This window comes from Melanerpes formicivorus, unplaced genomic scaffold (assembly GCF_026170545.1).
Source record: "Melanerpes formicivorus ecotype bairdi unplaced genomic scaffold, bMelFor1.0.p_v2 SCAF_14, whole genome shotgun sequence".
Lineage (NCBI taxonomy): Eukaryota > Metazoa > Chordata > Aves > Piciformes > Picidae > Melanerpes > Melanerpes formicivorus.
Window position 1 is genome coordinate 9,504,781 of NW_027142366.1, and position 15,295 is coordinate 9,520,075.

The 15,295-nt window shown below is 43.3% G+C and overlaps 1 protein-coding gene across 1 annotated transcript in view; it reads right to left on the bottom strand.

Moving 5' to 3' along the window:
• NOMO2 (NODAL modulator 2) overlaps positions 1–15,134 on the bottom strand; it is a 30,019-nt gene extending 14,885 nt beyond the window's left edge. The window contains exons 1-18 of the mRNA XM_068146851.1: positions 14,960–15,134; positions 14,516–14,605; positions 13,349–13,394; positions 12,303–12,403; positions 12,074–12,180; positions 11,831–11,903; positions 11,176–11,328; positions 9,825–9,962; positions 8,991–9,080; positions 8,297–8,402; positions 7,726–7,876; positions 6,407–6,584; positions 5,500–5,641; positions 4,401–4,532; positions 3,510–3,646; positions 3,148–3,235; positions 2,416–2,479; positions 1,230–1,325 (exon numbers count right to left, since the gene is read on the bottom strand). Of these exons, the coding sequence (XP_068002952.1) occupies positions 1,230–1,325; positions 2,416–2,479; positions 3,148–3,235; positions 3,510–3,646; positions 4,401–4,532; positions 5,500–5,641; positions 6,407–6,584; positions 7,726–7,876; positions 8,297–8,402; positions 8,991–9,080; positions 9,825–9,962; positions 11,176–11,328; positions 11,831–11,903; positions 12,074–12,180; positions 12,303–12,403; positions 13,349–13,394; positions 14,516–14,605; positions 14,960–15,091 (2,024 nt within the window). The 5' untranslated portion in view covers positions 15,092–15,134. The remainder of the gene's footprint in view (positions 1–1,229; positions 1,326–2,415; positions 2,480–3,147; positions 3,236–3,509; positions 3,647–4,400; positions 4,533–5,499; positions 5,642–6,406; positions 6,585–7,725; positions 7,877–8,296; positions 8,403–8,990; positions 9,081–9,824; positions 9,963–11,175; positions 11,329–11,830; positions 11,904–12,073; positions 12,181–12,302; positions 12,404–13,348; positions 13,395–14,515; positions 14,606–14,959) is intronic.
• Between the last annotated feature and the right edge of the window lie 161 nt (positions 15,135–15,295).

Below are 15,295 nucleotides of genomic sequence, written 5' to 3' on the forward strand. Positions count from 1 at the left end.
AGCATATAAAAAACATAATTATTGTAATCCCAATTACAAATCTGTACAGGCACAGACACATAGTCTCATGACAGTCATCAAACATTACTGCAGTCTCACTTTTCAAACATAACAAGCCATCATCAAAACATCTAAAGAACCAGATTTGGGGTTGGTTGGGGTTCTTTGGGTTTTTTTTGATTAACTGAAAGTGATCAGGTCACTGCCTCAGATCTGAGACACAAACACAGACTTGTCAAAAACAACTGGCTTGCTTTTAAACCCAGAGCTCTGCCTTTTATGTTGATGGCATTTCACAAATTGGACTTCGGCTGGAAAACTTCAGCCAGCCTTGCACAGAGGTGGTCTGGGGCAACCAAGCTACCTTCAAAGCACTTGCCAACAGTCCCAAAAAACTCTATCAGACTAGAAGGTCAGTCTAATATTCCCCTCCTCACTCAGCTCTTTCTAAAAGTCCAGCTCTCTGCTGTCTCAGTGTTTCTTTGCCAGCTGCTGTAGTTGCCCAGCAGTTGCGGTTGCAGGTTCATTAAGCTCAGGCAACTTGAGGCAATGCTCTGCAGGCAACTTGTTCTCTGTAAAGGCATTTTCTACTCTCAAAAAAGTTCAAGAGCCTTTAGTATAGAATAAGTGGACATCAGCAGAGCATTAATATAGCACTCATCATTATCAGACACTTCCAGGCAGATCCGGCACATCACGCAGCTACAGCTGTTCACAAATCAGTGCTCCCTCGTGAGCTGTCTCTTCAGCTAAACATAAACTGGCACATTAGTGTGTAATCACTCTGCATGGCTTGCCTTTTATGACCCTCTTCACAACAGTAACAATGCTCTAAAGCAGCAGATTCTCATTCTGAGGGGAAAAAAAAAGGGGAGAAAAATAGATGCCAGTGATAAACAGCTCATACCTAAGCTAAAACGATAACCTTCCCATTCTGACATTTCAGTTCACTGAAGTGTAGAAAACCTCAGGAAATCATTCCTGGTTACCATGACACACAGGGGGTTGCATTGAAATGAAGTGAAAAATGTTCAAAATGGGGGCTGGGAATTACTTATCTATCTACAAAGACCTCAAAGCACAGGTTAGCTTAAAAAACCTCTTGCATTCTAGAGGCAGATGCCATCCCCTTAGCAAGCAGCCACTGCAGTATTAAAACCAGAGTAAAACTGTATGAGATATGCCTTTTTCTTGCACTTTTCACAGCCCCAAGATTATTTTGTTCTTACTTAATGGTAACAGTCACATCCATCACTTTATCTGTCACAATGGTGCCAAGGACATGGTGTCGAACTGCAGTCAGTGTCAGTATGCTAGGAGAGGACCTGTAAACCAAAGGAACAAAAGCATCAATTCAAGGTCCCCCTCCTAAAGAAAATAACCAAGTCTTATTCAGTAGTTTGTCCTCCCATCCCTAAGGTTGAACTGCTTTATAAAAGACATATACAAACTACACAGCAAAGCTGTAGCGTTGAGACAATAGCATATTGGAAAGGGAGTGTTTTCCAGCCCTGGACCCCAAACCACTGCATGACACTGGCCAAATCAATTCCTTCCTTTGTGCCTCCTGCTACCTCCCAAGCCACCACCAATGTGATTGATTTTCTGTGTACAATCCTTCACATACAGCAGAAGAACACACAAAAGTTTGTCATGTTAAACATAGCTCACCAAGATGCCCCAAGTCTAATGGTACTTTGATGACAAAAGAGGGTTTCTGCTTCTACTCATTCACTCACTTTGGGCTGGCTCTCATGCTTGGCACACCCCTCTCTGAAGTACTTTTAATTCATTAACACAGCAGGAAAGAATTGGATTTTAAAGCTGAATTCATTTTCTGTCATGTTCATGAATGAGAAACAGGCTGGGAGCAGAAATTCCCTTTCTGGAAGCAATGAGTCATTAAGCAGATTGCCAGACAATAACCTATAAATAACTAATAAAGCATGGCTGCCTAAGGAAGATCAGCACTGCTGACTTGTGCTTGGGGTAAATATGGATTCAGACTGCAAAAACTGGGGTGAGCAGAATCGAGTCACCACAGACTCATGGCCCTAAGGACATACACCACCTCCCAGTAAACTTGCTGCCCTGTCTTCTGCACTGCAGCTCTCACAGAAAAAATCAACAGTTTACACCAAAACATCTCTCCTGTGTAACAAAGCAAACCCAACCTTAAACAGAAGGCTGACAAAAACACCCATTCAAAGCAGCAAAATAAGCTTTAAAGCCTACCATTTGTTGACTATGTTTTTGAGAGTAGAAAGGGCAAGAGAAGACATCTGATAAACTCTGCTAAAACTTCCCTCTGCTGGTTAGAGACAATCACAGCTGCTGAAAGCAAGCAGCTGCAGCAAGGTCAAGCTTTATGAAAACAAACCGACAGGCATAAGATCAAAAGCAGATTTCGCTTACGTGTCGTAAGTGTAATACTCATGCTCAAACTGGTGGCAGGAACGGGGGGTCACTTCATACACACCTGTAAACATCAAGCCAAAGAATGATCCACTGAAAAAAAGTCATGCTTGCTGTGTTGGTTGAGTTCTCAGGATCAAGAAATACAGATACAACTACAAAAATTCAGCTGTGCTGGTTTCACACAGACACTTGTAAATCGCTGCACCTCTGTTCAGTCCCAGATCACTGCCAGAAGCTGCAGAGTTCCTAATGTATACTGATACAAAACTCAGCTAGGCATCACCACAGGTAAACATAACTGCTGGCACAGCAAACCAAACAAGCTCAGAAGTAATCTATTATGGTCCCATAGCAGATATCCCTGATTATAAAACATGACTCTAAGGATGAAACATTTAAAGCTTAAAACTGAATCAAAACCAAACTCTGACTCCAAAAATATACCCAGAACAATTTTACTTCTGGACTATAAATTAAGGTAAGGACTAAACAGTAGGAGAATTCTAAAGCCCCACAACAGAGCATTTATCACAGTATCACAGTATAACTAAGGTTGGAAATGACCTCGAGGATCATCAAGTCCAACCTATCAACACAGACCCCTATTTATGTAGATGTCAATGCCTCTCAGAAATCTCAGGAACCACAGCAACTTTATTCTGTTAATTCCCAGCAGAACCAGCTGACTGGTTGTTTTTCAGTGTTTAGGCTAACATTTAGAGCTGTTACCTGGCTTTGAAAGACAGAATCTATTCACTCCTTTGGACAGGTTATAAACACCGACATTCTCTGGTCCATTTCCATCCTGATAAAACTCCTGTGAAGCCACAACACAGCTCACTATTAGTAACTATCAGACAACAAAATGAAAACATCATTTGTCTGCAGATACACCAATGTTTGTCCTTTATAGCAGCCAACAACACATGACCATTTTACCAAATCTAAGAGACAAGTCTTAAAGCACTCAACACCAATGTTTGCTGTGCACTGTGACTCCCCAGAGAGAATAAATATTCAATTGCAAGCATAACCTGACCTGCCTACACAAAACCATTTGAAAAATACAAAGGTGTTTGTCACCTACATACCAGTGTAATTGCATGAGAAAGAGAACATCTCAGCATGTAGCCAGTCTGCCTGAATTCTATTCCCAGAACATCTTCCTCCATAACTTCCAACTCCAAAGACTTGTTCTTCCAGCACCAGTCTTCGTGTACAATGCTTACTGGAACAGACACCACACAAAGCATTTTAGCAATGGAACACTGTGTGAATAAGGACAATGTTCTGTGGTATAGAAGTTTGTGTCACTAACTTCCCTGGCAATAATCTTCAAAGCCAGATTTATGATGGCTGTAGCAACAAATCTGGTTCCCAGCACTGCAGCATCACCATGAAACCAGCACATCTCACACCAGAAAAGCTTTTATGAAAAGACATAATCAAGTCTGGTCCCCCTGGAAGGATCTGCAACAGGCACTGTGACTATCAATGAAGCACACAGGACCTCAGAACCTAATGCCAATTTTACCTGGCAAAAAGATGTTCTGACTCATGCATAGAAAGAGCAATTTGTATATACTCCCACACCTTTCCTTGGAAAACTGCTTATTTTTAGAGTAGGCCAAAGGAGGCTGATCAAAATACATATGGCTCTTCAGAGAGGTAATCTGGAAGCAGAACTAGGGTGTGACTCTGTTCTTAGGCTTGGGATGAGTCAGTTCATGATAAAGCCCTTTTTCCTCACACCAGCTGTGCAGACCCTAAAATTCAGGGGAGCAGTTACCTGCATGCTGACAAAAGGGTTAAAGGAACAAGATGAAGAAAAGCTGATGCACTTTTGCAAAGCCTTTTCCCAGATGCTCTCAAGTTTCAGAGCTAGTTCCGTGCTGGACATCCTGTAAATGGTATCCTTAATAACACAAGAATAGAAAGTCACAAACACAGATCACACTTTGGGCTGTTGCTCATAATCCTACCTTTGTACTTGCCAGGCAGCACATTTTCAAATGTGAAGGCCACTGAGTCCCTGTTTCCAGAGAGCTGCAGGTTGCGTTTTTCACCCTGGCGGCTCACAGCCTGCAATGTCACCATCAGATCACCACAAGCATCTGTAGAGAAAAGACAGCAGAAAATGCATTCTGGTTTGCCAAACTCCTGCTCCAAGCAAATTATACATGCATCAACGTTAAAATGATTGTTCTCTCCCAGAACAGAAAGTTTCTAGTGACAAGTCTCATTCCTACAGCACCTTTACCAGGGCTTTTCTGCATTCCTCAGCAAGTCTGAGATTGTTAACCTACTCTTTTAGCTAATAGCAGGTAATAACCAGGGCCAGCATTAAATCCCTGGGTCCACCCCTCTCTGCAAAGACTACAGGGCCCAGCAGACACCTAAGAGAAAGAACACAAAGTGCAGAGATGATGCAGAGAGGATTCAGAGAGGAAAAAGGAAGGGACAAAAATGACAAAAGTCAAACTCCAATCATCTACCAAAATCAGTGGGTAATCAAGGAAATAGCAGGAGAGAGGAACCTTAGACTAAAATAAAGACAAAAAGCTTACAAAAGAGAAGAGAGATTGTGAGTTTCCCTTAATAGCTTGAGCCTCTATCCTACAGGGTCTTGACACACACTGAGGGGTTTTGGGTGTTCTGGGGGGTTGTTTTGTTTTGGGTTTTTTCCTGAATGTCTTTTTCACCTCCAGTACTTCACTGATTGATGTACAGCATCCCTGGTGCGAGCCAGGAGCACTTCCTTCCAGAACTTACCAATCTTATCCTTCTTGAGGAAGGCAAAGGGGTCAGAATTCCTTCTTGAGGAAGGAGTACTTGCTTATTCCTAGCAATTATTTGTTAAAAATAGGCAATAACTTTACTGCAAACTTTACTGAAGTACTCTATTAGGCTGTAAGGTCTCCTGAAAAAAGAGCTGCTTTATCTATGTGCTGGAAGTTAAATTTACTTCTCTGCTGATGAGGCTCACCACAGCAACTGTCTTGATCTAAACAGTGCTCATTTACACAGGCAGTGCTAAAGTTCTCTGCTCCTATTTCTACTTCATTTTCCAGACTGGCTTACCTAAACAAGAAACCTTCCCTGAGACAGATGCCAAGAACTGTGAGAAGGTCACATCCATCACTGGCCTGTCTGTAACGGTAACAGGGAACGTTCTGGGTTTCAGTGCCAGTCCTGCTCTGGTCTCAGCCTCTGGAACCATCACCTGTACAGTACATGACACCAAGACATCGCCATCTCTTCAATACCAGTCCAAATACAATCACTCTGTTGAGCTCAAATCAATTGATCAGACATTAGAAAGGTGTAAATCCCAGGCAAAGCAAAACCAGTCTCCCAAATATGCTTTTCTAAAGTCTGTAGTGAAAAATCTTCCAAAGAAATACAATAAAACAGAATTAAAAATCCTCCAAGGAGTTCAGTCTCAAAACTAAGTGCATTTCACTTCAGGATGTATTGCTGCTTCTACATTAGGTCAGTGCATTATCTGAGGGCAGTCAAAGGCCTTAGAACTATGCAGTTCCCTATCTTCCAGCCTGCATTGTCTCCCACAATGCAACATCCACAGCAGTTGTGCTGTTGGTTCTGCTGTGACCTATAATCTTGGGAACCATTTAATGCACCTGAGAAAGGTACACATCACATATCTCACTCACAGGACAATGTACTAGCATAGAAGTTGATCTAAGAGGTATCACAGCCAAGAGGAGAGAGAAACAAGAACTTGCACCCCAAATGGCTTGACCTCCTTTTAACAGGCATAAAGGACACAGAGCATGGGAATGCTTATTAATGAAAAAAATAAACAAATAAAAAGTAGAAATGACTGCTATTGTTGAAATAGTGAAAACAGGAGAAGAGATCAGGAAAATCCAAATTCAACCTCTGAAATTTTACAAGCTAAATGTTTCAAAGATCTTCTAAAGCCTCCTGACAGACCCACAACGAAGAAAGGGAAGCTCCTTCTTACCTGAACATTGTACGTGCCTGGTTTTGCCTTAAAACAAAAAGCTCCCTGAGAGTCTGTTTCTGTTGCCACCAGTGGTGCTTTGTCCTTGTCTTGAGGCATCATGGTTACCTTGTATTTACTGATCTGTTTCACTGTGTCAGGGAAACGAGTAACTGAGATCCGGCCACACACACTGAAGCTGTTCAGTAAAAGCAAACCATCAGAATAAACATCAAAAACCCACTTGGTTTACAACTCCCTTCAAAAGTATAGCTCACTACATTGAGGTACTCACAGATGAACTGAAATGGGTTTCTCCTGGAAATGTTCACAGCAGAGATACTAAAAGCAGATGCAGTGGAGCAAGCACAAACTCATGCACAACTACTGGGACCGCTTCTGTTACAACGAATTCCCCACAATGTTATTTTTAATCACGAGCAATTTGCTTCACTCCTCCTTGGCACCAACCCAAGCACCTCAAGCCTTCGTTTTTTCATCTTTTTCTTCTGGCCAGGCAATCACCTTAGGATTGCCATCCCTCAGGTTTTGTGTCAAAGACCTCAAATATGACAAGGACACAACCCTAGTGCTCCTATGTTTGTGAAAACACAAGACGATAAATTCAAAGCTGTGAAGTTTTACTTTTCATGTTCAATAGCACTGCTTACTGAGTGACTGAAAAACCTGTCACTGATTAACAGCACAAAGGTTTTGTCCTAATTAGTTTGAAAAGTCTGTATGAGCTAGCTGCCATTTGCCTCAGTAAATTCCTAGTTTTCACTTCTCTGGAAGGCTGCCACTATTTCCTGCTCAGAAAAAGCTCCTGGACACAGAAGCACCCCCCCTTTGTCTTCCTCTCCACTGCACAGTCCTACACTCCCAAAATCATCCTGTCACCATTGTACAGGCTTATGCCAAGCAAAGAATGCCAAACAAAAAAAGACAATTCACACAAGACAACTATGACATTGAGACTGAGCAACAAAATGCCGAGGTGTGGAACAACACTGCACCAGAGAGTCCCGTAACTCCACTCCTGCACAGAAGGAGGCTACCTGAAGCACAGCACCCGTGGCAGAAAGCCTCTGTTCCTTTCTCTTTTCACATACTGCTCTAAAATTGCTCCCTATACCCTTGGCTTAGCATCTTTCTTGACTTAAGTGGTATTGAGCAAAATACTGCAGACAAAACATGACCCTGCACTCAAGTTGTCCTATTTCCCTTGAATTTCTCCAGCCACGTGTAGCTCCCAACAGCAGCACACAACTCTAAGGGAGACACGGGAAGGGACTCTGTCCACATATCAGATTACATTCTCATGACCACACCAGTCTTACCCTGTTGCAATGATGTTTGCCAGCTGAGGGGTATTGGGGGCAATCTTCACAGTAATAGTATCAAAGAACAGATGCTCTTTCCTGGCATGAATTGTGTATGTACCTGTGGTTATGTTCTCCAGGCGGAAAGAGCCATCAGATTTTGTTTTTACTGTGGAAAATAAGATGAGTTAAAGAAAACAGAGCACGTGTTGACTGAGAGCATGTGTTGACTGTCTGTCCTTATGTGTCAAGAGCCAGAGAGCATGCACTGCTTCAGGCTGTGTTTAATTTATATTATACAACAAACCCCAGCACTATGCTTCCTTACTCAACCAACCTTCATTTCAGTACATCAAAGCACAGTTTAGCATATTGCCGAAAGAAAACAAGACATTTTGGACACCAAAACAAAATGATACTCTCAAAACCCAAAATTAATCAGCTGCACAAAAACCATTTTAGTATTTCAAATAAACTGCAACAAAGGCAGGGTATTATCCTAATAGGTTGATTCCAGCTCACACACTGGTCTGTACTTGAGCTTAATAAAGGCTTCCCTGAATCAACAAAGACCAAGACCACTGCATACCTTTAATCTGATTGTTCAGAGTCACAGTGGCATCAGCAACTCCTTCTCCTTCAGGACCATTCAACACTCTGCCTGTGACAGAGAAACCCATCACATGGAAAACAGGCTGAAATGGGAAAACAGTTACCATTAATCTTGACTCAGTAAAAGCAAGCACACACCTACAGCAATCAGCACCAACTGTTCTCCACACACACACATAGAAAGGAAATTCATTTCCAGCTTTAGGAAGAAAATGTACCAGGACAATCACAACAAAAGTACATCTCAATCTAGGCATATAGTTCCCCTAACTACAGGCACAGATTCTACATTTATCTTCATCAGCACAGCTCAGAAAGCCCAGATCACAGAACACAAGGCACTCAGCAAACCACACAACTCCAGGGACGTGACAATCTGACTGAGAAAATTTAAGCAACCTGAAAGATTGACTGCCTGTTTGCAGCATGGACATGAAAGTGACCACAGCAGACAGCTTTCCCCTGTCTGGTGTCTTCCTAGCAAAGGGGACTGAAGTGCAGAAACAGCACAATGCTAGGGAGCCTTTTCCCTGCTGTGCAAGAGGGTATGTGTAACAAATCAAACTGCCTACAAAGAAGTTTTTCCATAGTGCACTTGCTTTCTGCTAAAATCGGTCATACTTTGACGGGAATGAATGGCACAAAAGGATTATTTCCTCTGAATGCCTTACCTCAATCTGTAAACTGTCATGCTCTACAAGGAAGTCCAATCTAGATGGAGCAACATCAAAGGTAATTCTCTCTCCCCTGTAGAATGGTATCTGAAAGAAGACAAATCACTTTGACTCCTAAGAAGCTATGACAACAGAAACATCTTTCTTCTCCATTTTCCATGTCCATAACACCATCAGACACCTCTGTGAAGGGTAAATGGGCTGCAAATGTCCTGGAAAAAATAGCTCAGAGGGATGGAGACAAGTATTTCAAGATTTGATGGAAACCATATGAGATTGTCCAAGGAGACAGAGAAGTAACTCTACTCAGAAAAGTGCAAATCTATTTGGATGTGCGAGAGCTCACAGACAGGAGACACTATGATCACCAGAAAGCTTAGAGGAATGAGAGGCTTGAATACCACTTAGAAAGCATGGAGACTAAGAATGCAGTGCCAGCACTCTAGGCAATGCATAACCATACTCCCACTCTGCCCACACAGAATAAAGAGCATGGCCAAAACAGAAAACAGAGAACTTCAAGGTGGCTGTAGCTAGCTGAAAGCTGCAGCCTTGCAGAAGCCTCCAGGTATTATTCTGTGCCTGGTCAATGAGTTCAGGGGCATGTATTCACAAGCCCTTACTCAGACACCACACTACAGACCCCTAACACAGCAACTTACTTCCCTGTCATACTTCAGGTCAGAGGTTCCCATTCCAGTTATCTCATCCAATTCAAAACAGTTCAACTATTTCTGTTTTAACAGGTACAAAATTATGCATGATACAGATTAGAAAATGGAAGTTAACAACCCAATGGATAGACAAGCAATAAACTTTCTAGCTACTTACCACAGTGTATTTCCCACTTGGCAGAGAAAGAAAGCTGAAAGATCCATCTTCTTTTGATACAACATTGCACAAGTAGGACACAGACTCATCTCTTGACTGGAATCCATCCACAGGAGAAATATTGCAGCCCACAACATCCTGTGACAATAAATGCAATACAACCTTTTTTCTCATGGGAAAACAGAGAAAGTAATTTCAGGGGGGAAGCTGTAACAGGGTTTCAAACACCATAGTGTGAATTAAGGATGGGAAGTACAAAACCAGTTTAGAGCTGAAGTTTGACAGCACAGCTTAAAATTCTTGTATAGAAAACAAACCAGACAATAATCAATTTTACAGCCACAAGGACAGAACACTGGGAAATTCAACATCCCCTAGCACCCCAGAACTGCACTGCACATCTCAGCATTAACTGACACCAGTTCTGTGGATGAGGTTAATGTTACAAAACAGAGCTCTGCTCTACCCTAGAAATCACAACAGATGATCAAATACTCCACACTCATTTCATAACACACTTTCAAGGTAGAAATAGAAGCTATTGAACTTTGTCTCCACATCAAAAGAGCAAAGAGCAATTAAGACTTTGTGCTGAAGGCAAATTACAGCTCCTAGTAGCACAGTGAATTTCAAGATTTGTCTGCCAATATCTTGTGAATTGTGCCAGAAGCTGGTTCTTCATGAGGGAACAACAACATTTATCATGCAAAAAGGTCTAGCTGGGAAAAATATTGTCCCAAACCTGTAACCCTTAACCCTGCTGACCCACAGGGAATATACAGACCAATAATGTGCTGTGACCATGTATTATTATACTACCATAATTATATATAATACAATAATATTCTAATACAGCATTACATTATGTTTTGCTCTTGTTGCCAGCTTCAGTTCAGGTCTTAGTTTTGTATGTGCCTGAGGAGGTTTTGAGGAAGCCAGCTGCTTGAAAGCAATAATGAAGAGATAGAAAGAGTTGAAATGAAAAGAATTCTCTGATTTTTTTGTGTCTAATAAATATGTAGACCTCAAGCCTCAGTTTTGCCAACATTTCAACACATGGCCATCGTGTTCCACATCTAAGTAAACCCATGGAATTCATGAGAAAACTCAGCATGTACACAAATGCTGTACGTTGAAAAACCCAACCAAACAAAAAAACAGCTCAGCACAAGCCCCCACCTAAACCAAGCAAACCAAATACAGCCTGAGGGTTTATGTACAGCACAGCTTATGCTTTCCCTAAGCCAGGCTCACTGAAGGACAGAGTTATCAGGGGAAGATCAATCTAGAAGCTATTTAGCTGCTTATTTATGTTCATGCTCATATTGAAGAGACACTGAAACACCATTACCTCTTTAGTGACTGAAGAGGAGAAAAGGAGAAACATGACCCCTTTCATTGGTTCTCCATCACTCCTTACTGACCCAGAAACATTGTAGCCTGCCACAATCAGAGGGCTAGCAGCGTAGGCATTAGAACTCGTCACCCGTACCACCGTGCTTGACTGCAACATAGAAACACACAACGTAGTAGGCAGCAGACCTCGTTTAGAGTACCTAAGTAACATTCCACAACAGAAACAGAGGCCAGAGCAGTAGCACTCAAAGAGAGTCCACTGGCTATTCAAAATAAACAGACACTAAAGCAAAGATACTCTGCAAAATGGTGCTTTTCCTGTTTCACTGATACAGGAAATCAGTCAGGATCTCAGAGCCCCTCAGCAAGTAAGCAGTCTGAGAGGGAAGGATTAGAGCATTTATTGTAATATTCAAGCTCATGCAAAAGGAGGAGGATTAGAAAACCAAAAGCATGAGCTTATTTGCCAGCCCTTCCCTGGCTGGCTCCACTGTCTCCAAACCAGGCCTGCAGAAGGCAGTTTCTTGACTACATAAATAAAACTCCAGTAACCCTGTTCACTCACAAAGCCCTCCCTCCCACTAGTTGATCAAGATAATGTCTAGCATTCTCACTAAACAAAGTAAACCAGAACTTTTGTAGGCTCTGACCTCTTTCAGCATCCAGGTAGGATGAGATGCAAAGATTTCATATTCACCAGGAAGCACTTTAAAGAAAGCAAACCTGCAAGGTAAGGAAGAGGTCACAGACACTCATTTACAGGAAAACAATTCAGACTGTGCACATGTTAGAAAAACTACTTAAGGACAACTACAGCCCCCATAAATATGGCAGAACTGAAAGAATCCTGCGTAAATGAACAGGTGAATTAAGAATGCACCACCCACACTCACTTTCCTCCAGGCTGTGTGGTAGTTGCTTGTATGTTTATGTCACTGCCAGCATTTCTCAGTACAACCTGAACTCCAGCAGGACCTAACGTCTGACCTTTGCTAAGAACCTGTCAAAATGAAAAGAAACCAGAGAATAAATGGATTAAAAAAATTGCAGAGCTGAAGCAGAATGTTGTTATGAAGGCAAAATTAGCATAAGATGGAATAAATAAAGATAGCAGAGTCTAACCTTTCCATTCACAGAAAACCCTGTGAACACAAAGTTAATATCACCTCCTTTTGTGCAAATGTCATTAATGCCATCCACATGGATGTCTACACTGGTTGGTTCTGGAGGGAAAGAACATGAAACAGCATGGTAGTTAGTCAGAGAATAATCATAGTATCATAGTATCATTCAGGGTTGGAAGGGACCACAAGGATCATCTAGTTCCAAGCCCCCTGCCATAGGCAGGGACACCCCACACTAGATCAGGCTGCCCAGAGCCTCATCCAGCCTGCTCTTAAACACCCCCAGGGATGGGGCCTCGACCACCTCCCTGGACAACCCATTCCAGGGTTTCACCACTCTCATGGTGAAGAACCTCTTCCTCACATCTAGCCTGAATCTCCCCACCTCCAGCTTCATTCCATTCCCCCTAGTCCTATCACTACCTGAGATCCTGAGAAGTCCTTCCCCAGCCTTCCTGTAGGCCCCCTTCAGATACTGGAAGGCCACAATAAGGTCACCTCGGAGCCTTCTCTTCTGCAGACTGAACAGCCCCAACTCCTTCAGTCTGTCCTCACAGGAGAGGTGCTCCAGCCCTCTGCTCATCCTCATGGCCCTTCTCTGGACCCATTCCAGCACCTCCACATCCCTCTTGTAATAGGGGAATAGAGGGAATAGAGGAAGAGCAGTTCTAACTTTAACTTGACAAGACTCTCACAGACATGCATCAACTGAAGCATAGAAGTTGCTCTGGAAGTCTTGCCTCAGCAATGTTGGAACACCCACAAATCCTGATGTTGAAAATCCTCCTTCTCCCTCCTATTGCAGACATTTCTGTCAAAAATCCACATTACTTCAAATTAGTTCACAGGCTGTTTTGACAGTGCCTACCCTACAGGTTTATTTTCCTCTGGTACAGTAAGTACACTCTAGTAACTAAAGCCATGCAGTAGGGCTTATCTCTTTTGAAAAGAGCTTGATTTTCCCCACCAGCTGCAAGTCAGAGAGAGTTAGGTCCTACACTGCAAAGACACTGTCCTATTGTAAAAAGACATGTAAGTACTTACCAAAACTCCACCCTAGGGGAGGCTCAATTTTAAGGATGAAATCCCCCTAAAACATAAAAAAAATTAAAACACTAATTGTCTTCACTGATCTAAATTCAGTTGAGCTAAAGGATGAAAAAGTCAGAACACAAATATCATGCTGCAGAGCAACACAAGACTCAAGTGTCCCACTCTCCTTTCCTCCTATCAAAGATACTCTGTTCAAAAAAACATCAGCATCAACCCAGCCAGGCTGGGATGCTGGGCTCATATCCAGCAAGCTAAGAGCAAAACTTAAGCAGTATCTTTTCACTGCTTCCAGACCAAACCCAGACCATGTTCAAGCAGTTCAGTGTTAGAAAGTGTTTGCATCCATCCCTGCCTGCCCCAAGAGATTTGCTCTGAAATCAGCCTTTAGTATTTCCACTAGGAGGTCCTATTCAACCATTCTGCCCAAACACAGGATAACAAAATTCCAATCCTATTAAAAGCTCTGCTCCAAAAGGCTATTCATCTACAAAGAGATTCTCTTTAAATCAGTGGATACCACATATGTTCTGAAGTTCATCCACAGAAAGGCTCAAAGACCTAAGAACAAGAATCTGACACTAAGATCAGAAGGCATCTTATATTCTTAGATTGGGAAGAGATTTATTTGGTTGGTCTAGATGAACTTTAAAGGTCCTTTCCAACCCAAACCATTCTGACTTTTATTTCTGATCTCCAAGTTCTTTAGAAGAGCAAAACACTTAGACCAACTGAGGGCAGCTTGTATTTAACACATTCTCATACAGATTTATGTTCATTTCTATAGACAGATAACTGAAAGCTTTATCAGCATGCTGTAGGAACCTGTACTTTTGGTGTAGTATTTGCACAGCTGCTAGCACACGGCTGTTGGCAGCAACTCAGGCTCCCAGTGCTGCAGACATGCAGGTAAATAGCACCAAGGTAACACCACAGCTGAAGTCACCTGGCCTTTCTCAAGAGAATACTTATCACTAAGAAATAAAATATTTGCATTACAAAAAGAAACGGCTGAAAGCTTGGTCCAAAGCAAGCTAAAGTATGTCCCGATTCAAATGTTCCGTGGGTGGGTGCTGTTCTGATGTTTAATCTGCGGCAGACGGGAACAGGGAGGCAGCTCCTGCCTCTAGCACGGACAGCACTGGTATGTCAGTCTCTTACCTTATCATAGAGGGGAATCATGAAATACCCGTTGTTTGGAGCACAATCTGTCTGGTATTTGAGAGTACCATGTTTTGTGTATAACTTTATCTAAAAGAAACAAAAAAAGACAGAAAGTTACTTTTCAAAAAGGCTGGAACCAGGCATTCTCTAAGTGCTGTGACACAGCAGCACCCGCGAGTTCCCAGGGGGTAGCCGGGAGAGGTTCATTGAAAGAAGGCTACATTGCGCCAGGCAGAGCCGGTAGTCCTGGCTCCGACGAAAACGTTTTGTGAGGTGTCCCACTTCAAGCGAAACCATGCCGCAAACACGGGCGGCTCCAACAGCGGCCAGAGCAACAGGGCTTGAGCCAGACTGCGCAGCCAGACCTCCGGCCCGAGCCTGCCGAGCCGGGAGAACAGTGAGCGAGGGCCGCTCGGCGATCTCGCCCTCAGCGGCGCCCACCTCAATCAGGGAGTAGTTGATCTCCACATCGGACTTCACGAAGCCGCCGCAGCCCACCACGATATCCTCGGAGGCCCGCGCTTGGGCGCAGCAGAGTGCGCAGAGCAACGCCGCGGCCCCCCAGGCCCGCATGCCGCTGCCGCAGCCCCCACCGCCGCCTGCCTGACTCAGCACCGCCTGCCGCGCTGCCGGAAGAGCTGGCAGGGCCCAGCGTGTGCTGCCCCCTGCCGGCCCGGCGGGCTGCGGACTTGCTCTCCGCCGTGGGCTATCCCGCCTCCGTCGGCGGCTTCTCGCGGCGTGCTACGAAGCGCTCCCGGGGACTCTGCTCACAGCCTT